This window comes from Diachasmimorpha longicaudata, chromosome 10, assembly GCF_034640455.1.
Source record: "Diachasmimorpha longicaudata isolate KC_UGA_2023 chromosome 10, iyDiaLong2, whole genome shotgun sequence".
NCBI classification, from domain to species: Eukaryota; Metazoa; Arthropoda; class Insecta; order Hymenoptera; family Braconidae; genus Diachasmimorpha; species Diachasmimorpha longicaudata.
In genome coordinates, this window is record NC_087234.1 from 5,834,925 (window position 1) to 5,858,825 (window position 23,901).

Sequence of the window (23,901 nt, forward strand, 5' to 3'; positions counted from 1 at the left end):
TCCTCCTCAACTTCAATTGGAATAATAAAAAAATTATATTTTACCATCATATTATTTTATAATTATCTTCCAAATTTTATAAATAGAGCCTTAGACGGAAATTTCACATTGAAGTTAAGAATTCGTTTGCATTAATGGAATGAATACTCATTATAATAATTCTAGCAGTCATTCACTTCACTTTAATTTGGATAAGAAGAAGATTATTTAGTACTGATAGGAGCACGAAAATAGTAAATGTTTATTTATTTTCTGTTCGCGATGTTCACCTTGATAGAAAATTAATTCTACAGCATATTCGCTGTGAACCGAAGAATCGCCTTTACGGCTGATAAAATGCCAATAGTGAGAGATCCAGCTATTGGAATTTTCCCCAAAAGTGAATCCAGGGTTGACACATTGTCACTGGAGGAACTACTGCCACTACTGGAGGAACTGCTATTCCCAGTAGAAGAGTCATTACCAGATTGACCTGGAGTAAAAATCGAAAGCAGAGAATCACGTAGGCTATTTTGCTATTAATCAAATAAAAAATTCCAAAATAACAGAATTAAACACAGGGGTTGGTAAATGAAAAATTGTTCGCTTCGTTGACTCACCGTTCACCCCGAGGAAGTAACCACTGGCCACCAGGATAACGAAGATGTGTGCAACTCTCCGCGATAGAGTCATTTTCATTCGAAATATTCCCAACGACGTTTTCAATAGTCCAAGTGAATTGATAATGATAACTAATCGGTGAATATTCAGAAATTTATGCAGCTAGTTCTACAATAATAATGAGAATAAGAATACTGAAATAGGTAGCCCTGGAGCGTGTCAGTAATTGGAGAATTGACGTTATCTATGAGGCACGTCAACATTTACAGCACCTCCATAGGGTCCCTTTCTATAAAAACTCAGGTGGATTTGCACAAATACTAATTCATTAATTAAAATAAGGCTGGATAGAGGAATCAAAATCCATATTAAACACCCCTATTCCCTATTAAAACACAAAGGGACAGACTCATAAAGAGATCGTTCGTAAAACAAAAAACGGTTTTAATCAGTCATTTCACGACACCACAAAAAATAATGGAAAAGTTTCTGTTGCGCGATGATTTTGTATTATTTAATAAAAAGTTAGAATTCCCAATGAGAGTAATAGAAAATAAATTATGATATATTGTAAATTATTTCAGACTTGCAAGATTGAAGGAGAAGACTTATCACCTTCAGCGCGAGGAAATTGCAAGAAAAAATGCGGGAGGTTAATGATATAATAAAATATATAATTGAGATACATATCATTAGTAGTTGGAAAAAAATAGGTCATTTTTTCTGGGGTTGGTTGCATGCATTGAAATATTTTAGAGCCGGAAGAAATAACAATCGAGGAAGAGAATTGTGGGGTTTGCAAGGGCGAGGATAAGCCAGGGTCGTCTCGTGTTCACATCCAAGACCTGTGCCCAGCTGATAGGAAACGCATTGCCAGGCTTGTGGAGAAACTGGTTGAGTGAGGCGATGTCGATATTTTTTACTTAACTCAACCAAAATAGTGCCCATAAAAATTCCAACAATTTAAGTTCACGATTAGTTTAATTTAAATTTCTGTGAACAATTTTTTTTCATGAAAAGTTTCCTGTCTTCTTGATAGATGTGCCCAAGCCAAAAATAAACTAGAGACGGATTTGGCGGAAGTAAAAGGTGAAAATGAAGCGCTGATAACTCGCTACGATCTTTTTTCCGCCGAGCACGACGAAGAAATGGATAGAATAAAATCTGAGGTGAAGCCAGGGTAGCTCTCCCCCAGGAAAAAAAATAATCCATCATTTATAGCTTTCAGATAAGACAGACCAACTGAAAAAATTCCGTCTTGAAACGTCGCATTCCCTCGAGCAGTTGACAGAGCTAGTGAAAACTCAGGAGATGGAGTACCTGAGGCTCACTGACACCGTGAGTGAACTTTTACGAGAGAAATTGCATTTACAGAATACCCTAGCCAAGAGCGATGCCAAAATACTTCTTCTCGAAGCGAGAATAAACAGGAAAGAGGGAGAATTGGAAGTAGAGCACGAGGAAAATTTCGGAAAAGCGTGAGAAGACGATTTATCGTTCTTGACACGAACAAAAAATACAATTTTCTGCTGCAATCATCTTTTCTTATAATCTATGGAAATTAAGAAGTCATATTGTGAAGTATTGACATCAATAGTCACTTCGCGTTTCCTGAATGCATTTTTCCTTGAAATTTTCCTTGTTTGTGAATGGAAAATACTGCTATCACTCGGCGTTATCAATCTACCTTGAGACAGGTGGATAATTGCTGCCTAATCGCCGATGACTGCTCTACTTATGAAATTAAAGCATGTGGATAATTGTTGATGAGTTGAGAATAAAAAATTCTTAGTTTTCATGAAATGCGAAAAATTTCATTATATCTGAGTTGTCGATGTCCTCGATGTCTTCGTGGCCCTGAAGCCACCGAAGCTTCAATTAAAAACCTGACCGAATATTTTTTTTCAATGAAATAGTCTTTAAGCATAAGCTTTTTATTGATCGATTTATTACATGATTGCTCTTACACCAGTTACTATCTCGTAATTCATGTAATAATAGTAATAATCATAAGAATAATAAATGCACGTTTATTTTTTTTCATCAGCATTAAAATTGTTACTTGTTAGTTTCTTTACTTTTTATATCTTCTTGAAACTGTTACGTTATCATGCCTGAAATATTGATTCAAGTTGAAACAGAAATAACGACTTTTGTTTAATGCATGAGAATTACATATTTTAGTTACTCTCATCCATCATCACCATCAATGAAAAACAAATACACGGATTTACATACTCAGTTATTATTTTTTTTTGTTTGCAGTCACAGTTTTTTTTTCATGTAATACAGATTAAACCGTTGGTGTACATCGTGTCAACGACATGTTAAAATTTTCTTTAAATAATTCACTCTCTTTCGCGACATCGTACTTCATCACGGTAAATATTAAATTTATTCATATTTATATATATTTATATTCCTCGTATATATATAAACTATTTTCATTCATAGAAGTTAATCCTATTGTGGTATTCTTTATCAGTTTCCGAATAATTTTTTCTCAATTTCAAGAGTCGAGCCATGAGATCATTCAGATATTTTCCAAAAACACCATTTTTTTTTTTCATTTTTTATCCAACAGTTACCATGAATATTCAATACTTATGATCGGTGTTTTTTAAATGTATATTATATGTTTTTTTATACCGTTTAACAAAATAAAACTATCAATCACTACAACAGTCAGCAAGCAAGAAAATTGGTAACACAGTTGTATTAATTTGTCCTTTTTTTCCTCAATATATTTTTTCTTCTCATCTGTCCGCGTACGTTTGGTTGATGGATTATTTATCATTTCGAATGAGTGTTCATGTCCGTTGGTAATTTTTCCAAATACTTAATTTAAATATTAAGTTTATTTTACCCTTTATTTAACGTTTAATCATGACTAGAATTGAATTAAACTAGGTAGATGTCATTGACAGATTTTTTAAAGACAAATTCCAAGCTTTTTAAGCTCCAATAATTTTTTTCTGGGTTGAAAATAACTCAAGTTCAAGTTCCCGTAGAACGGTCAATTTGATCAACTAGTGAGAGCTTTATTTCCTCATAAGTCTGAGATTGAGCTTAAAGCTTTCGTGATATTGTGCCCCGAACGTCATCACGATTAACCTTGAATACGAGTTTTGTAAAATGTAAAATCAATTTGGCCGAAAGTTCAGTTATTGATTGAAATATTCACTAAACATCGAAAAATAATCAGAGCTTCAAAAGAATGAGGTAGTCTGAAAAATCTCCGTCAGAGTCACCATTTTAGAATGTTCTTACAGTCAAATCCAGCCAGAACATTCGGATTAAATAAAAAAGCGTGCCTCATTATTTATTCTTGTCAATTAATCAGTTCTTAAAACTACAATGCTTCTTTCATATTTACTGGGTGACTCATTTTTCATTAATATATTTGTGGATTTTTTTTTATATACAAGATTACCTATCTCGAAGCGTTCAATTCGTTCCTCACTGTTACATCATGTTTATCTTTCTCGCTCATGTCAACAATAAATACCGTGACCTTCGCGTCGCGAATACTATCATTCAGTGTTGTAAGATACGTCGAAAAGTAGGAGGGGGAAATTTTTGTTCTTTGTCTCACGGCGATTCCAAAAAATTAATATGCATTGATGACTGTATAATTTTATGGATCGAATCGAATGAAAATTACTACGAGAGCTTCATGGCCTAGATAACTTACGAAAAGTCATGGTAGAATGGTTAATTAACTAATAATATATTTCATTTCTAATCAATATTAACAACGATTGGGAACTAGTAACAAAATTAATTAAAAATCAAGAATAATTCTGGGGGCGATTTTTTTTCAAAGTGAGGAATTTGACATTCACTCACACGTCTCCCAATGATATTTACACATTTTCATGTAACACAAGAGAAACTGCCAAGAGGCCGATGTGAAATATTTTTCAATACATTTTCACGATAATGAATGGAATTGAGAGTTTGTAAAAGCGCCGGCAGAACGAATATTAACGTCTATACATTGTGATTCAGCTCTTTTCTAAATTCATCTTGAAAATTATGATTTTCGAATTGACAGTAATTAAACACATAAATATCTACTGAAAATTCGTGCTCAGGATTTTTGGACATTCGTCGGTATCAAGCATCGTTTCAAATATGACAATTGATCCTTGATCTTACTTGACAAGTTTTTTTGCTGAAGATTTACCGAGACTCTCAACCGCGGAAACGTTCTCACGAACATTCGGAGAGATATTAAGATTTTTTGCCACTGCTGCTGTATGCACCTCGTGCATTAAATGCCTTTCTAACTGGCTATGCTCTCGCACGACGTAATGAGAATGAAATTATAAATGAGTCTCTCGACGAAAATAAAATTATTGGCAAAAAATACGTTTAAATCAGATATCTCTGACCTGTGAAATTATTCAGCTCGTGTGATTAGCAGCAGTGGCAGACCCTCGAGTGGGTAACTTCCTAGTCGTCAAAAACTCGTCGCACTTGTATCGATATATGTATACTACTGTAGGATCGATAATCGTCATCGTACACATGAAAAAAATGTAATAGAAAAAAATCTAGCATTTTCCCATCATTGTAGTAGAATTCTATTGAAAATTTCTATTTAGTTTTACACCGTTTCTACAGAAGATTATGCAAATTCCTAACATTTAAAATATATTTTACTGAAGGAAAGCAACGGAGGGCAATTTTTCTATAGCCAAATATATTTTAGAAAATGCAAGGGGCATCGCATATTGTTCCTAGACTGAACACAAAGAACTAATAGATTCATGTCAATAGAATTCATAAGCTAGATATTTCTATCAATTTTTTTCATACATCTCCACTCGCTTCGTAACAAAATATTCGTAAAAAATCAATAGTTGTGATAACTCACTCAAAGATCACCGTGAATCGAAATCTACAAAAGTCCTGGGCCTCGATGACTCGATGGGATCGTCTTATTATTTTTGTTGATGCCTCGGTGATGATACTCACGTACTCGGCCAGCGATTCCGCGACTCACTTGGCCTGTGTCTGTGTGTCGGGAGGTGGGGCAGATAGGGTGATTGTTGTTGAATTTGTTGTCGGTCCCTTGCGGGCTAATTTGGATCTTATTTGACCGGCGAGAAGTGGATTTATCGCGTACAACCAATCGTATACTTCTTTGTCGCCGAGGGTCTGCAGTAAGTAGCCTCTGTGCTTAGTGACAACGCTGAAATAATTATTCAGTAAATTTCGGGAATTTAATGGGCATTGCGGCTTAACTATAAAACGTAATTTCACCCACCTGAAAGTATTCGGCACCTTAACCATGGCCAGCTGATCCTCCGAGTACTCGACCTGCGCTGTGGCCAAATTGATGAGCGCCCGCTCAACAGGATCTTTCTCCTCCCTGAAGATGAATACGTACGGTCTCCTGACGGCCTGCAAAATTCACCATTAATAAACCTTTCCCCCCTTCCTCCACCTCCCTATAAACAATTACTCACAACCCATCTCTTCTTCCATCCATTTGTCTTGTGCTCGAGAACATTGAGATATCCCTTTCTCGCGATCACCGGACTTATGCGAATCTCCTCGACCTCCGGCACATACAGCACCAAACTCTCCTTCAACGGTGAAGTCGAGCCCAGTGGTGCTGGCGCCAGAGAACTAGACTGACTGGCCGATTCACCCGCCATCATGCTCTCCTGAAGCTCCTGGAGTCTAGCCCGCTCCGGTGAACTCAACCTAAAGATGCAGGACTTAGAACAGCTCCTGATAATAATCCCAGCCGGCTGCAAGGTAACACTCCATGTCTACACAACCCGAACGCACAATTGCTCTCATTACCTGCGGTTGTCCGCGATCGTTATGCAATAGCAGATTCGTGAGCGCTTTTTTTTTCAGTGATGAGATTATTTGGAAAGCGATTAAGCAAATATTTTCCAACATGGACAACCGCTACAGGGCGTTTCAGGCATACAGGGAGTGTTACCTGCTCGGCTGAATGATAACAGCTTCTGGATAATACTGACTCTTGAGATGATGATGATACAACAGACGACATCATTGAATTTGACATATCGGTTATGGTATCGTCACCAGGTGATACGTCTGAGAGAACAATGGGCTCTTTATTTGGAATTCTTCCCTGAATCAGCTTCACATACTTCGTTGCCAATTCCTTCTCGTGATCGGTCATGTCCCACGGTTCGTAGACATCTTTGCTCGCCGATTTCTTGAGCTTTACGGGACTGGCGTGAGGCTCGTTAGTCGCCTTTGCCACCATGTTGCAGACCTCCTAATATACAAAATTCCATGTTGAGGGAAATTATACAGTCAGACGTCTCTTTTCAGAGCCGGTTGGGGAACTCTAGAATTCTAACAGTGACCTTCCCAGACAAAATTTCTTTAATCCTTGGACTCGTAATTTATTTCTCTTGTGAAGCGCGCGACTATGAAAATGGGAACCAGGAAAGTTTCATTATTCTGATGCGAATAGAAAACAATACGTGCACTTTGTTCTAGCAGATCGATAATCACGATTGCGAGTCAGAGGATTAAAAAGAAGAGACGTACTAAAAATAAAAATCCAAATCTTCCAAAATGTTCAAGACAATTTTTCGCGTTCTATCTCACCACAAAGTGCAACACAGTACGTAAAAGCCTCGTGTCACACATAAAAATTGTACCTTGAAACATTTTCTACCTCTAATACGCATGGACGTACCAGGGATGCCCGTACCTTCTCGCTCTTGGTGAAGTCGTGACTAGTCTTGTTACAGAGTGCCACCTTATCAATTCCAAGTTTCTCCCTGAGTAGGAGTGTGTGCCTTATTTTCTCCACCTCCTCCAGCCTCGTGAGCTTCTCAAGCTCCCACTGATGATCGAATATGAGACTGTCACCCCGTGGCCGCCATCCATGTAGATTCTCCTCACCCCTGACATAAGTTGAACTTGTATCCAATACCCTGCGTTGACGCCTCTGCACACCAGCTTCTGAGGATCTTCTCAGCACCAATTCGTAGACACCACTGAGTCGATTAGCTTCTTGATTCCTATAGCTACCGCTGAACAAATGCTTGAGGGATCTAGGGCCAACCCTGGCGTCCCTCCCGTAGATGATCATACTGAGATCCTTCGTGATTATCGCAGGCCGTCCACAGTTCTCCAGCTCTAAATATGCCGAAATCGTCATGAAGATCTGCTCACCGTAGGACGTGACTCGATTGAGAAGAGCTGAATTGTGCAGAGAGCTGTCCCAAGCGGCCTCAAATCTAAACATACACCTATCATCACCAGGAATTTCGACATACTCCCCGGGGAAGAGTCCCAGTGAGAGCACCGAGGAGTCATTGTCCTCCTCCTCGGGCTCCGGAGTATTTCGAATTCTACCAACAACCAACTCCCTCACGTCCTTCCAACGAAGCTCAGACGCCTGTTCATGAACAATTGTAATACGAATACGACGCTGAATACCCTGATGCAGGAGGAAGAGTCCTCGGCAGGGAAGATCATCACTGTGATCGACAACTGATGGTACGTATTCACCATTCGGTGCCAATTCACAAATCTCAAACCAAACAAGAACATCGTACTTTGCGTGTACATGGGAAGTGCTGGGAGAAGGCAGAACTGAACCAAATTTGGGTGAACGAACTGGTTGACTTATGGGAATTGACGGTGGTAACATGCGTTTCGGCGGCTGTCTAACCCCATAATCTAACTTGGCATCTTTGTGCAGTGGATGCTGTTGATAATGTCCAAAGACTTCAAATACAATTGGCTGAGTTTTCAAATAATCCAAGAATGATTTTGTAACGGTTACGGTAATATTCTGTACGTGATAAAAACCCGGGGGATTCCCCTTGCCCGTATTCTTCACGGGCTCAGTGGAGAATGCCTCGTCGTGTCTGTGTAGGAAATTAAATTGACAAAAAATGTCAGCGTATTCGGTAGATATGCCCATTGCCTGCAGCACTGTCACCCTGAAAGTGAACTCAACACCAGACTGCAGGTGATCAGGTAATTCCTCTTCCTTCATGTCACTGGCTACTGAACTGTCACCCCGTCCACTGTCTGCATCACCCACTTCCTCCTCATCCTTGAGACCCTCTTTGACCTCGGTTTGACCCTCCACGACTCGCTCCTCTTGCATCATAATCTGTTGATTCTTCTCGAGTGTCTGCGCCAACAGGGTCCGTTTTCCCTGGCGGGCATTACCAAAGAGATCGTCCTCAAAGGAAATTCGGGCTGACTGTCGCACTCCACTTGAGTATTCACTGTTTTCCTCTTCTGGAACATGGGGAGGTCAAAGAAGTGCACATGGGGGGGGGGGGTGAAAGAGGAGAGGGCCGAGGGGGTACGTACCGACAACTGCTTGAACGGCGACACGAAGGTAGCCCTTGACGTCACCCTTCTCATTTACGATGGCTACCTTGTGAATCAGAGGCACTGGATACATCAGGTTGCTCAAGTATACGAATGATCTATAATGGGGAGTCAGTTATTTGTGGAAATTTTTCATTGATTTGAATTTTAATCGCACTGAGGATTTATTTTACCTTCCAACCATGCGGAACCAGGGAAATCTGTCGTAGAATGGATCACCCCCCGTGATATTTTCAATATTGTAATCTGGTGATGTAGGTGAAAGCTCTGCCTCATTGTGATACATCTCTCTCATCAATTCCAGCCGTTGTCTGCGGTTCAAAAGAGCCGAGTGAAGTGTAAATGTCGACGGAAAAGTCCGATAAAATCATTATTAAATACATGCGAGCGGATGGAATAAATGGTGAACCGATTAAATTGGTGAGCTATCGGATTATATAATGCCATCAGGTTCAGAATCAGAGGCGGATTATGCAGGTAGTGAACCTGGCACCGCGGAATGATTAAATTATTTATTATTGGAAAATTATAATTGGAAAAAACTCAGAAAAGTGACGTGATGATGGCCCTTGGTTTATATTTCGAATAGTCCCTGAAGTAAATTTCTTGGTGCAAGTTCCCTCGTTCCTAACTATACCACGTAGTGTTCAATACTTTTCCTCCCTTCTTTGTTCCGTCTATTTTTAAACTCGGGGCCTCGCGATTACCTCCACCACGGGCCTCGGGCCTCCTCGATCCGCCTCTGTTCAAAATCACTGTTCCTCACATCGAAAGGCAAAGCTGAAAAAGCTCAAGCTTTGTGCCGTGTAAAAAATCATCGAGAGAAGTCAGTGGGAAAGAGACTGTGAAATAAGAAATGTCGGAGTTTCTGCTAAATGCTCGAAGCCTTTTTTGTCAATGCCAACGTGCGCTCAATACCGAGAGACAAAATGAAAGTCCTTTGTGTCGGTGAATAGTGTTGGTGAGGAATAAATGGCACAGATACAGAGGGGCATGAAATGATTCTCATTTGAATATTTTTTTTTTAATGCTTTTTTCGTGCGACCGAGCACCAACCTCGAAGGCAAAAGATTTGCGAGTGAGAACCTCTGATTAGAGTAGGCCGTGAGACATTGGAATATATCCTCTTTGGCCTCCGGAGTGCTGGGACTCAAGTCTTCATTGTATATGTGACGCATCAGCTCCAAGCGCTGTCTACAATTTGACAGTTAAAAAAAGAAAAAGACGATTTAGTGGCGATTCAAAATAACCATCTGATTCGCCTAAAAAGCCTGAGATTTATGTGCTTTGCAGTAATTGACTGAAATTGCTGTTTCGCCCAAAGTACATATCAATTGATTTTTAATCGGAGGGATGGGGACTGTGAGTGGCACGCGAAACAACAACCTGAAGTCACTGAATAGTATACGGCCACATTTCGAAAATATATCTCCCCCTGGGGTTTCCTGAACTTCTTTTGCCTTTGAGATGGCGGGGAATGACAACTACTGGTCCTGCAATCTTCATTAAATTCCCGAAAGTACTTACCGTAATTTGTCGAGTGTCCAGTAGTGAGTGGCACCATTCTTGGTGTCTTGCACCTCAACGGCGACGATTGTACGAGGGAAGGGTCTCTCCTCCTCCTCGTCATCGTCAATTGCCGGCAGTAGGTCCGGTGGCAGAGGTGAGTAGAGGGTGTCCGTAAGTAGAGTAAATTGAAATTGAACCTGAGACAGAATCACCAAACATTACCATTTTACGCTGTCTCTTGTGATTCTTTTACTTACCCTCTTCTTCAGCTCAACAGAAATGGCATTAGCCTCTTTGAGGAATATCGCGTTACCCCACAAATCATCACGCAGCGAAGTGAATTGATGATACTTCCATTTTCTAAATGCCCAGGCAGCCAGCTGGAACTCACGTTCACTCCAGTTGCTCTCTGCGTCAAATAATGGGTTGACTGAAATGCAAGCCATCACCAGGCGAAATAGTCAGAATAGCCAAAAGCATTATTTCTGTAGTTCGCGGCTAATCATGGTTTATTAATATAGCATCATTGAAGCAAAGCTGATTTCGTGAAAATTGTTCCAATTATTGATTCATCAAGTGATTACGGAATGCAAGATATTTACCAAAAATGTCTTCCTCGATGTTGTTGAAATCTTCAGGTGTGTAACTGCTGTACATTGACATTGTCATACTCTGCTCCTCAACCTGTTTCTGGAGGGCATCTATTCGTGCCTCATAATTCTGTAATTTTACCAAATAGTCGTGAAGAGAGAGGGGATATGACGTTCGCCAGCAATTTTCTTCGTCGTCACTCATTAATAAAGAATCATTTTCTAACGGTCCCAAATGAGAAATTAATCATTCAAAAGCGAAAACTTGATCCACTTTTAAAAAATTCAGATTTGTAAAAGGCAATGTTTTTTAAATGAAGAAAACGACGACGATCATCAAATAAATTATTCCACTATTTAATCGCCCACGGAAAACACACCCTATTTTATGACTAAAAATAATCACGCAACTGTTGTGATATGAATGAGAAATCTTCCTCAATGAATTACCTTTCTCTGTTCCTCGAAACGCTGATCAGCAGTCTCCTTCTCCTTTCGATACTGCTCCTCCAGTGTCAGCAATCTTTTCTCCATCTCCGCCTTCAAATCGATGCCCTGTTTCTCTAGCAATTCAATCTGGGCGAAATTCCAGTCCACGGTCTCTCCATTTCCAGGTGTCTCACCATTGCCCGGAGTGTCAGCTGGTGAATTCTTTTCCCGGCGTTCCCTAACCTGATCAGGATGATTGAATCTGAATACATGATTCTTGCCGAGGATGACCCTGGATCCAGTCTTCAGTACAATGGGTTCATTGATCTCCCGGCCATTGACGTATGTCAAAGCACCAGCTTTCGGCATCAGTGTTATCACTCCCTCGTGATTCTCAAAGACACAGTGCTCACTGAGAATATACGGACCGCATAATTGCACATCCTGAGGAATATTTGCCTCAGCTGATCCAATTCTCGTGAAGCCATCCTTGATGTAATAAATCAGACATTCCGACATGAGTGGATCCTCATTGAGATTAACTAGATGGGGTGTTTTCTTGGGTGAGAATACACCGACTGTTACGCCATCCTCCTTAACCGCGACACCCATTTCCGCGAATACCGCCTCACGCTGGAGGCGAATTGACTCCGTACGCTTGAGCTTCTCCTCCCATGTCTCATTCAACTCTACAAGAACCATTGAAAACCGTGGGTATTGATTCATCGGGCATCGAAAAGTCATGCGAGATGAAAAAAAAAATGAGAGCTTTCATCATTACCTGCAATGAGCTTCTCTGAAGCTTGCAACTGTTCGACAGCTTCTTCGGCGGTTGGATGTGATGGTAAGCGTTGGCGCGCTTCCTTGATGTCCTCCTCTCTCTTTACATTCTTTATCACTGCGTCCTCCCCTGAATCACAAAGGACCGTGTGAAGAGCTTTTACACGAATAAACCCGAGCTTTTGTTTTGAATTTTTGAATGAGAGTAAATGAAAGAAATGCTGCACTAAGGATCGGCGTCCGATACAGCCTCTGTTATCTTCAAAAGTATAAATTTCCCGGCAATTTAACTCGAAATGCTTAAAAGCACCTGAAAATTAATGACCGGCCCGGTCGGACGCCGAGGGCTTTTGTGATGACACTGAAAGCTCATCGGCAATTGCGTTCGCACATTCAATCGTAGTAAAACTGTGTTTCAATTTATGCCGCAGCCGTGCATTCATGGGGGGAGGGGGTCGAAAGCTCGAAAAGCTCTCGCGATCTAAGGATTTTTAACAAAAGAAGGGTAGAATGCAGGAAATGAAAAAAGCCTGCGCAAGATTACATTGTATTCCCTCCCTGCCATACGTTCTGTCAATGAGACGCATTAATACTCCAATGGTAAAGCTCACGTAAGCAGAATGAATGAGCAAATGCACAGGAGATGCCTTCAGGTTTTTTCGTGTTTCTGTCTTATTTTTGCTTTTACGTTTTCATCAGTTTGATCGTTATTTACTTTCTTTGATCTTTATTACTTACTAGATTCTTTCTTTTCATAAGAGACTCTACCATCTGGCCCTACGGTGGAGCACGATTGGGATAGAGAAAAAAAAAGATTATCTAGGTGATTGGAATTAGCCACCAGCGGGATTTTACCAAATGATTTTCAGTTTCACTTTCACACAAGAGACATTCGCATGTAATCATGTAGATCAAATTTTATGTACATATCATTGATTGTATCAAATGAAAAGACTGACCTTCTTGCACGTCTATGCCCTCCTGCTTCAGAAGCTCGCGGAGCTTCTGGATCTCCTCCTTGAGCTCGCGTATGAGCTTGGCGTTGGCGTCCTCGTTGACAACGGCCTTGCAGACAATCTGCTTAGCCCGATCGGCGTATCTACGGTCAATAACACATCGTGATGAATGGAAGGGCTTCGGGGTCTTCATTCGTGGTCCACAAACTTGTAATCAAGAAGAGTTTTCGATACCTACCTGAGTGTCGACAGTGTCTCATCATAATTTATGTCTGCAGGACTGATAGCAGCGATCATCGCGGTTTTTGAATTGCCACCCAAGTTCTCTCGAAGGAGCCATGTCAGCACCGAGTCTCTGTAGGGTATAAATTCTGCCTTCTTCTTTTTCTTCGTCGCCTGAAATGTTAATGATTATTCATTGAAAGCTCCAAATATGCTGTGTAAGCTAGTGAAGTGATGATCACGAGCGTTCGAACCCTCGTTAATATGCACATAATCTGTGAAGACTGGTTGTACTTACCGCCTATTGATCCGAGGAGAGCATTGCACATGAAGGTACGTTAGTATCGAACTGAAGATTATGAGGATTAAGGAAAAACAGGTGTGAGAGTACTTACGATCTCCGCAAGCGCACTGATGACTTTGCCCAGTGTCGTAAGACTCTTGTTAATGTTGGCGCCTTCCTTTAGTCTCGTTCCTTTAGCACCAGTTGAATCAGCACGTTCAGATCCAGCCAAATCAACTAGCGATATCTTACTGACTTTCTCAGTGACCAATCCTGTGATTGAGTCGTGCTTCTGTTGAGTGAAGAATATCGTGAAGACAGCGTGGGATCTGGATGATGTCTCGTTCATGTTGGTCGCGGCTACTGTTCGCGCTTTGTTGCCCTCGTCAATCAGATCGTGAATGTCTTGGTAGGACATCACAGCTAGTTTGGATAGGTCCTCGACGTAGGGCCCGAGGAGTGGGTGCTCTCGCACCCTAAGGTTTCCCTTATTCTTTGGATTCAAAAGATCGCGTACGCGTTCGCAATAAATTTCCATGTAAGACACTTCCACCGAGTGCTTCACAGTGTCACTTGAATTATTGTTTATCTTGCGGAAAAGGTCTTTGCATATCTGGGGGATTATACCCTCCTGTCCCTTCTCCTGTTTTCCCATCATTGTGTAGGATTTTCCGGCTCCTGTTTGACCGTACGCGAAGATACAGACGTTGTAGCCTTCGAAGGCGTGTTGAAGCATCTCCTCGCCGATGTCTTTGTAGACCATTATCTGGGAGGAATAGTTGGAGTCATCAGCGTCCATGGAGTGGTACGAGTAGTCGTAGTTGAAGCTTTTTATGGCCTCTTTCGTACCAGGTGGAGCTTTCGGATTGATGATAGCTGAAAAGACAATATTATCCTGTTTTATGCTGAATGCTCAGGAGAATCATTTGAATCTGCGGGAGATGAAGAGATGCAGAAAGTAGATGTTTAGAATCAATGAAGTCAAGTGGGAATTACAGGTGGGCGGTTAATTGAAGGGGATGCGCTTTCATCCAGAAAATAATGAATTGAAAAAGTTGATATTCACGAAGTTAGAGTGAGGTAGAAACTATTTATTTCCAACTTCGGGGAGATACGGAAGTCCTTGACATCTTTCAATGTCGAAAAGTTCCAAGATACTTACATGTCGTATTGCCTGCCATCTCGATGATACATTGCGCCTCGCGACATATTTCCCGGTTGTTGAAGGGACGAACCCTCACCGCAACCTTCACCGAAGACATCGCGGTGGCTTATAAAGTCGCCTTTGTTTATCAAATACTAAATCTCTGAAAAATGAAATAGTTTGATTAAATGGACAATATTATTTATTAAAACTTGGCATTTATTCAATGACATAAAGATTATTGATTAGTTTACTGGGGATAGTAAGATATATCAAACGAATTCACGTATTGCATAATTGCCAGATCCAAAAGGCACAAAACGTAAGACGTCCAGAATATATGAAGAGACATCTTAATATTTCAATTAAACAAAAATTAACCAAATTTAGTAGCAGCACAGGTCTGAAGAGCTCACAAAAGAGCCATTCCGACATGAATAATTAATTAAATTATTTCATTATTAAACAAGTTGAGCAAGCACTCTTGGATATCCAATGATGAACAGCGAGATGCCTCCACCATGATTCATCCGTCCTATCTCAACTGGGAGGGGTGAGTGCTGTATCACACGAGTCTGAACTTCTGGAGAAACCGAGGAACACGGAAATTTAATATGGGGGTGAGTCACGAAAGATTGTTATTCGCGTATTGAGAGTAGTGACGCAGCCAAGTCTCTCCATTATTGACTCGCTCCACTTGCTACCCTTCATACGTTCGATGCTCATTCACCTCCCACGTGTACTATTTTCAAATAGTAAGACTTTATGAATATTCATAAAGACGAGTCCCACCATGGTAATGAGGGTCTTTACCTCGAGAAAATTGAGTGGGAACAGGCTGTTTATAAATTCATAACAAGACAATTGGGAAGACATTTTCGCCAACTCCCCTTCCGACGAGGGACTGCAAACCAGTCGCCACGAAATAGACGCAGAGGTCAACACTATACGGCTGACAGTAAAAAAATTCCATCTGTCACGAGGATCTTCCAGAAAATATCTCCACACACCCCTATTCACCCCAAGTCGAGCCTTTCCCAGGTCGTCAATGAGAAATTCCCTAGATTCAGCGAGAAACAAAAACCGCAAATCGAATTCAGGCGAATGTCAAGACGTCCATTCTCTCGAAATCATGATTCCACATTGAGAAAGCCCTCAAAAGCTGTCACCATTGATTTTCCCACTGGCAGATATTTTCCCGTCATTGTCGACAAAATCCCGCCCCGGCCAGCCCCAGGTATCCCAAGGTGAATTTTCCAGATCGCGACGGAAACCGTCCAAGGATTCAATGTCTCCATCCATTGTCAGTTGGACTGGCGCTTTTGTTCCCGGGAGTTCCCTCGACAACAAAGCACAGCCCTGATACCATTGTCTCTAAACAAATAATTGTCCGCGATGTAATAATAGCGCAATGATAATAAAAATTAGTAGTCAAGGATGAAAATAAATCCTCCATCTTCAAAGCCTTGAACGGACACGACCTCGCTACACTCCAAATGGCAAGAAAAAAACACCAGCCGTGCGTATCGATTCACAGTCTACCCCGCAAGCTCGTCAAAAGCTCTGGATGAAAAATGAACCAATCGGTACACAATCAAGATGACACAATTTTCAAAGCTTACCACTGTCAATGAGGAGCTTTTTTCCCTCTATTCCGTCTCACCCCTCGTCACCCCAATAGCTGTCAATAATGACACACGAGCAATCACGGTAATCCCTGAAACTAAATGTGTACCGAGGTACCATCACCACCGCACAACGATACACAGCAATCTATCATCACCACCATGACACCTGAGAGTCCAATAATATCACCAAATAGCCGATATAAATGACAACTTCAGGAGCTTTCACAGGATGGTCCAACGCTCATGGTCGCTGGCACACTAAACGATAATGTCCATATTCTTCGGTCTTGTCACGACACTAGCGCCACCAAACCGGTCAATCTTCGGAGCTTTGGGCTTTAACAAAATGTCCGACACACCACTGCACTTGCGTGAAGATCATGTGACCTCCGTACAGAGTGAACTAGTCGACACCATCCGCCAATCGGATTGTACTTGCCGGGATACTCCACAGCACTACACAATTTGCGGAGAAACGGCGATGGAGTAGACCCTCCACAAGTAAAAAATCAATAGGAGAGACGATGTGGCGGCGTAGGGTGACGTCACGCGGTGGAAACGATCGACCTATGCGGACGGGCGGCGCCGGCCAATTCCGACTTACGGGCGTTGAGACGACTTGAGACAATCAATATGGTGGACTTCTAGAGGGGCCGAGGGGGGGCGAAAAAAAGGGAAACGAGGGGATGTAGCCTTGTCCTTCCATCCCCTCTACTTTCATGGAGATGGGGTTGATGGTGACTGTTGGAATGGGGAAGATTTGTTGGTCAAAGGACATCGTCCTTGAATAATGGCAACTTGATGAACAACCAGTCGCGATTAGGATTGATCGAGATGAAGCTTGCGCCGAGGGTCATAGGAGGTTACGCAAGAGCGATGCGTGGGGTGGACATATCTATATCGTAATGTAGGTAGATCGATCCTGAGTTGGCGTCAATGATTGGACAGAAGATGTTATCGAACATTCCTGAGGGGATATTAGAAAGGCGACGTCAGAGGTGTGGAAGAATTGGTAGTCGGTGGAATTCCCGTGGGTATTCGATGTTCGCGTGGTGGTAATGCAGGTCAGGTGGCTCGCCAGCTTTCGTAGAAGTTTGAATTGGAGCGCAGGACCTCCCGGAAAAGCTCTGACAGCTCTCCTGTCAACTGAGACATTTATTCAGTTGTGATAGTGATTCCGGGAAGATGACGAGGATGATCTCATTCTGGTAATCGCTTTGTCAAGTTGATGTAGCCAAGTTAATGTCTCTCAGCTGGAGACTATGAAATAACCAGGTAGACGTGGAGAACTTCATTATCCACCGGGTTTCAGCGCTTACTGCACCGGAATTAACAACGTCAAGTCATCATTCGCCTTTCACCCTAGTAATGAATATACATTGAGCCGTTCACCTTCAGCTAACCTGAGCGTAGCTGCATCGGTTCATCCTGAGCTTGATCATTCAACAAAGTTAACTTCACCATTGAATATCTAATTTTGATGCCACTTTGCCCTGTATATCCCCGACAGATCGATGAGCTTTAGCTTGCGACATATTCCATCGGTGCTCGCAGCTCATAAAAATTCAATTCACTCGGCAGATCGGATGGACAAAGGGGCGGAGGGAGGAGGGGGATGATGTTGTAGTCCGTTGCGAAGCTCTATCATGAGCTTGACCAAATTCATTAATTACGCTGAATTAATTGCTGATTGAGCTGCTGGAAATATTGGGCGAATTGAAGCGACATTTGTGAATGCTCCCACCTGAACGCCAGATTGCCCCGGGGGAAAAGCTTCAGTTTTGGCGATCGGAGGGCTCCGATAATGATGAATGAGACCTCCGAGCTTTTGATACACCAGCCATTATCCAATCACCAGGTGGACTAATATCTCAATGAGATTTTGATGGCCGTTCTGGGAAATACATCATGTGAGCTTTTTGTTTTCCAATGAACATTCTGTAATGGCGGGCAATTTGCTTGAGTTTGCCGACACAACTATGGGCTGTCTGGCAGGATCGATTTTGAAATGTAGAAGGCTCTTATCGCTGTGTATGGCGCATAGGTAATGGATACTATCGCGGATATGCGAATTTTCTGTCGTGTGGCGCGATTGATGATATTGTTGATTAAAGAAAATGGATCAGGATTAAGTCACAATCTGAAGATACAGTTCAGTTTGCGAATATTTATTTCCCTCGAAAAAACCGACAGTTTCCTGTCTTCAGATGATACTGATCATCTAGTTAATTGATTTATCTGTACCATACGCGCTCGAAATAACAAGATTGAAAAAGTTGAATCGAAAAAAGTTGATGAAAAATTAATTGCATCGTGAAATTACAAAGTGCCGATGAACTATGTGAGCACGAAATTGCAATGGCGTCTGAGGTAACTCGGAAGGAACACGCAAGTTCAATCAAGAGGGTGCAAGCTCGAGGATCTATCGTCGTGGGTCCAACACGCAACTATTATGTCGTCCATTCGCATCAACATCGGTCCGTGAAATTGGAATTTTTTTTCTTCAGCGATGAAAAAAAAAATTCAATGATGAGAAACAATTGGTAAATAGATATTGATTTTTGCTGACAAGTTTGAAAATTCTGATAAGCCACGAGTGTAAATAATTCTCTGGATTTTTCTGGACCGAGAAAACCGATATTTCCCGAGAATTGTTTGTGAAATGGGGGACTGCAAGCTCCGGGCTGAAGCCTGAAACTATAATTATAACTGTCGCATCGCCCGTCATTTTCTTCGTACTCAAGCGTCACTGTTCCCAACCGGAACCCTATCTCTCCACACACCCACACTTGCGTGCTTTCACTAGTATCACTAAAGTGTGAAAGCTCGTATTGGGAACAGAGAGCTGCAAAATAATTAACGACTTGCAACGGGAGCTCGTTATTTACCTCTGAAAAATCTATGAAATATATACTGAGAAAGCTTTTCAAGAATAATTCATGGGGTGGTGCGGCAAATGACTTGCGATTTCCATATATAAAAAAATTATTGCGCAGCACCGAAGACTCATCATTTTGCAACAGAAAAATTATTAAAAGCACCACAATTGTTCTGGTGTTGCCAACTAATTGAATAATAACGCCATACATTCCATAATTTTGCAAAAGCTCGATTACCGATTCCACCCAATAAATTGAGCTTGATATTCCGCACAAAAGCTCCATGAAAATTTATGCGCTTGCAATATCCGTTATTGGGTATTGCAGCTGGATAAGAGGAATTAAAGGCGACGTGGATCGGTCAGTCTCAATATCCATTGAGTGGGAAAAAGCACAGAGCTTCGATGTTGGAGGGACTTGAGGAAGTGTGCTAACAAAATCGATATAGGGCCGACAGGGGTCAACAATTTCCAAGCTACCTGTGCTTTAATGCTCTCTCGTTATTTCTCACCGATAACGTCAAACAGGGTGATAAAAAATTTTCCACCATTTTCTCGTTGGAAGCTCTCTTCGTGGATCTTCTGAAGGAGAGCCACGTGCTTGCGATGCCATTGCAATGACAATTTATTGCACACCGCACTGGGTAATATCTACCCAGCAAAGTCTCGTGTCTCAACTGGGAGAAAAACCTTCACCTCTTTGTTTGCTTGTAAAAAAATGGGATACCGAGAATTCAGGTCATAATTTTTTATGACTAGAGATAATACGACAAGAGGGAAGCTCAGGGAAGGGACACAGGGTGAACAATGGATTAATTTTAAGACACCCCAGTCACATTTTTAAAACCGTTTAAGGTTCCAAATTCAAGTCATAAATTGAGATTAGGTGATGCCCCTAAAAATTACAGATCTCTCATTCGAAAAGTGGATGGAGAGGTAATTAAGTCCGTCTTTTTTAGTTAGGTCCTACGATCTTATGTCTTAATAGGATTAATACTTGTCATGGGATCATCATAAACAACTGGTGATTAAATAATCCTCAAGCATAGTCCTGCTAAATTGCTTACGCTGACAAGAAGAAGAAATATGCTCACGTGTGCAACCAGAAAAGCCCTGAGCTTGCGACTTTGCATCTTCTCAACAATGAGAATACCTCCAATAATGTGACCCTGACATTGTCCCCTGCGAAGATGCCGCGGGGTAAAAAAATCCTGGCAGTCGTTCCACGAACCTTCACATGACCTTGAACCATTATAGGTGCGATCTAATGAGCTTTTATCGAGAGGATAATGCTTGATTAACGCAGTAGACGTGATAAATAGAATCAATATTTCAGCATTAATCATATACCGCACAGCACGGGCTATAAAAAAATTCATATTTCTCCCCATTCCCCGCGGGAGCTTACTTGAAGGTCAATGTATTCAGTCCATCCACCTGGGAATCATCCCCGCAGAAACGGTTACATATGCGTGGTAGACGAGGGTAGAGTTAGGCATTTGGGTCAAGGGGTAAATTTTTGTCACGTGGGATGCGTAATAAGTCTGAATATACGGAATGCCGAAATGGCGAGGGGTTAAAAGCTCAGGAACAATTTCGTTTCCCATCGTTTGACGGAAATTTTAGGGGTTGTTGTTACCCCATCGAGGCCTTAACTCGAGGGTAACAGTTCGTCAGACGATATCCGAGTAATTTACTCCTCATAAATGTCACGTCAATTGTGAAGGACAAGTGGGTAAACGACACTGTCCTGAATTGGAGATTAAAAGCTCAATCATCTGTACGTGCTAAAGCTTTATGTCGATGTGGTGTATCGGCAATCGTTCATGATTGACGATGATAGGATGACAGAAAGCTAGTATTTGGTATGTACTTTCACTCATTGACTTGAACTTCCGTAAATAGAAAGTTAATTGGCGAAACAAACTTTTTGTAAAGTTTCGAATCTTTAAAAAAATCATAAAATACTAGACATTGTTGGGTCTCACCAGATCACTTTCAGTTCAGTTAATCCAGTTATTAGAGAATGAACAAATTTTACAAACTACCCTTCACATTTTTCAATCCTCTTTCCCCTTAAAATTAATTGCCTAAAGTTTCCCCGGCGTTTTAACACTTGCGTTTATTCCCCAAGTCTTTTAATTAAAAACAAATTGCTGCCGTTTAGAAGCGCTACTCCCCAACTGTTTTGATAAATTAATTAAAAATTGGCACCCTAATTTCCGCGAAAGCTCAGCCATTGTGATTATATCGGCCACATTTTGGACAAATTCTAGGGAGTAATTCAACCGTTTGGAAAACTCGTGCTTAATTAGAGCTTTGATGAGCTCGACGAACTGTAACATCCGTCAAGTTGCCATATATTCAGAGGACGAAAGGTCAAAGGCCGTGAGCTTCCAACATTCCCCCAACATAAAAACGAACTACGTTCACAATTCTTCGTCGAATTATCCTGAAAAACTCATGGAGTTGGAGTTATTAAATTCAAATGAAAGTGGCAAATATTTGAAATATTTATTTTGACCCTTCGTGATATACGACTGGCGTCGAGGAGCAATGGCTGGCTGTGCACCAGACGCCATCGATCTTCGCGTCCTCCGCACTACATTCACTCGCTTCTCTTTTTCACTCCCTCTGCATCACCCTCTTCTGAGTGGGATACCTCATATTTCTACCCACGAGATGGATGAATAAAATAAAAAACAATCACTCGGGGAGTCCGACTCAGTTGGAAGAACTTCAGGCAAAAACATTAAGGGGCTCCGGGAAGGGAAAAAAAGCTCCGGAAACGCGAACAAAAATCTTGAACCACGGTTTGCACTCAAAAGAAGGTGAAACAATTGAGTGATACATTAAACAATTCATTCATTTCCTAGGATATAGGTGAAGTGTATCGGAAGTGATCAGAAGAGGATAAATAATTTTAAGGGCTTTCCAAAAACACGAGGTGGAGGATCGCCGCGGACGACGCCATCTTGGTCTACCGGAGCAGTCCCAAACATGGCGGCGCCTCCACCTCGTCTTTTCCAACATCTGTTAGATTTATTTATTCTCTTCATACCACTGTCCAATTAATTAATCCGCTTCTTATAAACTGAACCAATTTTCTCCGCGACTTTTTATTTTTTTGGACCCCTCATTCCTTTCTATATTTCACTACTTTTTTTTATCTCAGGTCAAGCTTTTATTTGTAATGTTACTCCGCTAATTCAACTAATTGAGCTTTTCCCGGGGAAAATCAATATCTTACAGATCGCTGCCGAAATAACTTCCCACCGGATGTTCCAATGACACAAATTCCGAAATTGAGTAGATTCATATCATAATGGACAAACATAACTGCGAATATCGACAGAACTTCAAAAAAATAGAATCGATTTCTCTGTAAATAATTAGAGACCGAAAATACCATATTCCTTTGTGCATCATAATTTTAATGTAAAATACCCCTTACTCCTCACCCACCCTCTAACCGAGCACTAGTACCCGTGGCGCCATGTTCCTCTATAGTCCCTCAATCGATGCTAGTTCTACCGGGGAGTGGGTTCTGATTACCAGGTCCGTATCACCACGCGTGGTAATCACAACTCAACCCCACCGCTACTTTCTACCACTGTGAGATCTGTGGAGGGGCGCGTCATATTTTTTTCAACCCCTCGCGCATATTATCATTCAATTAAACCATATATACATTGATTACCCCCGAAGGCATTTTAAAAAATTGAAGAAAAATATGACAGCAAAAGATTATCAAAAAAAAACGAAATAATAATAATAATAATAATAATAATAATAATGTGGCATAAAAAATAACAAATTGATAAATGTAGTTGAGGTATTTATATGAATACAATTTTGTAACAAAAATTTGACAGACATATGCAATACTCGGTATTAAATTCAAGTTTCTAAATAATTCAATAAGTCAATAATTGATTTGTCATAAATTCCCACTCATGAGAGAATAATAACAATATGGAATTGGTTGTAATTTGTATTGCTTAGGTTGCCAGGTGATTTTCGAGGTGAAGTCGAAACCCTCGAGGATCATTCAACCATCTCATTAATGAGGTAAAAATATTAATTAAATAATAATAATGATAGGTAGTTTTTTGATTGAACGGTGAGTCATATTGACGGCAAAACAGGCATTATTCAAGCCGACAGTTTGCAATAGCTGCTAAATAAACGATCTGTCAAATGACTGACAGCCTCAACAATAATAAAGAAAGGAGGATGTCAATTGAGATAAAACGAAAAAATTAATGAGTTTTCAATTGGCCGATTAAAATACAGTGCCCTGACTGATATTATTGGAGGGTATAGTGAACTTTGACTTACCACATTCCCCGAAACGATGTTAAAAACAGCTGAAACGGTTCAGCGATAATGCCTGAGTGTTCAGAAATGGGGAGATAGCGTGGAATGACAGCCCCACGTCATCTGCAGCTTCGTTCGCAGACCAGACGAGGAGCTATCGATATCAGCGAGTTCTCTTGTAACTTGTGTCGGTATCGAGCT

General features: G+C 41.1%; 2 protein-coding genes across 11 annotated transcripts; one reads left to right on the plus strand and one right to left on the minus strand.

The window, feature by feature from the left end:
- The first annotated feature begins 139 nt into the window (after nucleotides 1–139).
- On the plus strand, nucleotides 140–3,322 carry LOC135167065 (uncharacterized). Its single transcript, XM_064129917.1, has 7 exons — nucleotides 140–210; nucleotides 294–379; nucleotides 412–502; nucleotides 1,185–1,252; nucleotides 1,357–1,498; nucleotides 1,640–1,769; nucleotides 1,822–3,322. The coding sequence occupies exons 1-7, from the start codon at nucleotides 140–142 to the stop codon at nucleotides 2,080–2,082; spliced, it is 849 nt and encodes a 282-aa protein (XP_063985987.1). The 3' UTR covers nucleotides 2,083–3,322.
- Unc-104 (uncoordinated-104) lies at nucleotides 2,615–23,822 on the minus strand. 10 transcript variants are annotated; one of them, XM_064129058.1, is made up of 19 exons: nucleotides 23,722–23,822; nucleotides 14,893–15,037; nucleotides 13,843–14,606; nucleotides 13,464–13,621; nucleotides 13,229–13,368; nucleotides 13,008–13,046; nucleotides 12,271–12,399; nucleotides 11,511–12,178; nucleotides 11,073–11,190; nucleotides 10,728–10,900; nucleotides 10,489–10,667; nucleotides 10,018–10,155; nucleotides 9,135–9,272; nucleotides 8,941–9,059; nucleotides 7,280–8,865; nucleotides 6,566–6,871; nucleotides 6,078–6,365; nucleotides 5,876–6,012; nucleotides 2,615–5,800 (listed from the first exon to the last, which is right to left on the minus strand). In XM_064129058.1, exons 2-19 carry the CDS (start codon nucleotides 14,990–14,992, stop codon nucleotides 5,608–5,610), a joined length of 5,373 nt encoding a protein of 1,790 aa, XP_063985128.1. In that variant the 5' UTR covers nucleotides 14,993–15,037; nucleotides 23,722–23,822; the 3' UTR covers nucleotides 2,615–5,607. The 10 variants fall into 10 exon arrangements, with proteins under 10 accessions (XP_063985128.1, XP_063985131.1, XP_063985130.1 ...); XM_064129061.1 differs by lacking the exon at nucleotides 23,722–23,822 and adding an exon at nucleotides 16,497–16,791 and having other exon boundaries at nucleotides 10,728–10,879; XM_064129060.1 differs by lacking the exon at nucleotides 23,722–23,822 and adding an exon at nucleotides 16,497–16,791 and having other exon boundaries at nucleotides 7,301–8,865.
- Between the last annotated feature and the right edge of the window lie 79 nt (nucleotides 23,823–23,901).

What these genes read in the sequence shown, in the direction of transcription:
- LOC135167065 (XM_064129917.1), top strand. Translation starts at nt 140, where the DNA reads ATGAATACTCATTATAATAATTCTAGCAGTCATTCACTTCACTTTAAT. An exon ending in TATTGGAATTTTCCCCAAAA is followed by an intron (nt 380 to 411) that starts GTGAATCCAGGG and finishes TTGTCACTGGAG; the next exon opens with GAACTACTGCCACTACTGGA. An exon ending in TGGATAGAATAAAATCTGAG is followed by an intron (nt 1,770 to 1,821) that starts GTGAAGCCAGGG and finishes CATCATTTATAG; the next exon opens with CTTTCAGATAAGACAGACCA.
- Unc-104 (XM_064129058.1), bottom strand. Translation starts at nt 14,992, where the DNA reads ATGTCTTCGGTGAAGGTTGCGGTGAGGGTTCGTCCCTTCAACAACCGG. An exon ending in GAGACACTGTCGACACTCAG is followed by an intron (nt 13,369 to 13,463) that starts GTAGGTATCGAA and finishes TATTGACCGTAG; the next exon opens with ATACGCCGATCGGGCTAAGC. An exon ending in TGGTTCCGCATGGTTGGAAG is followed by an intron (nt 9,060 to 9,134) that starts GTAAAATAAATC and finishes TCCCCATTATAG; the next exon opens with ATCATTCGTATACTTGAGCA.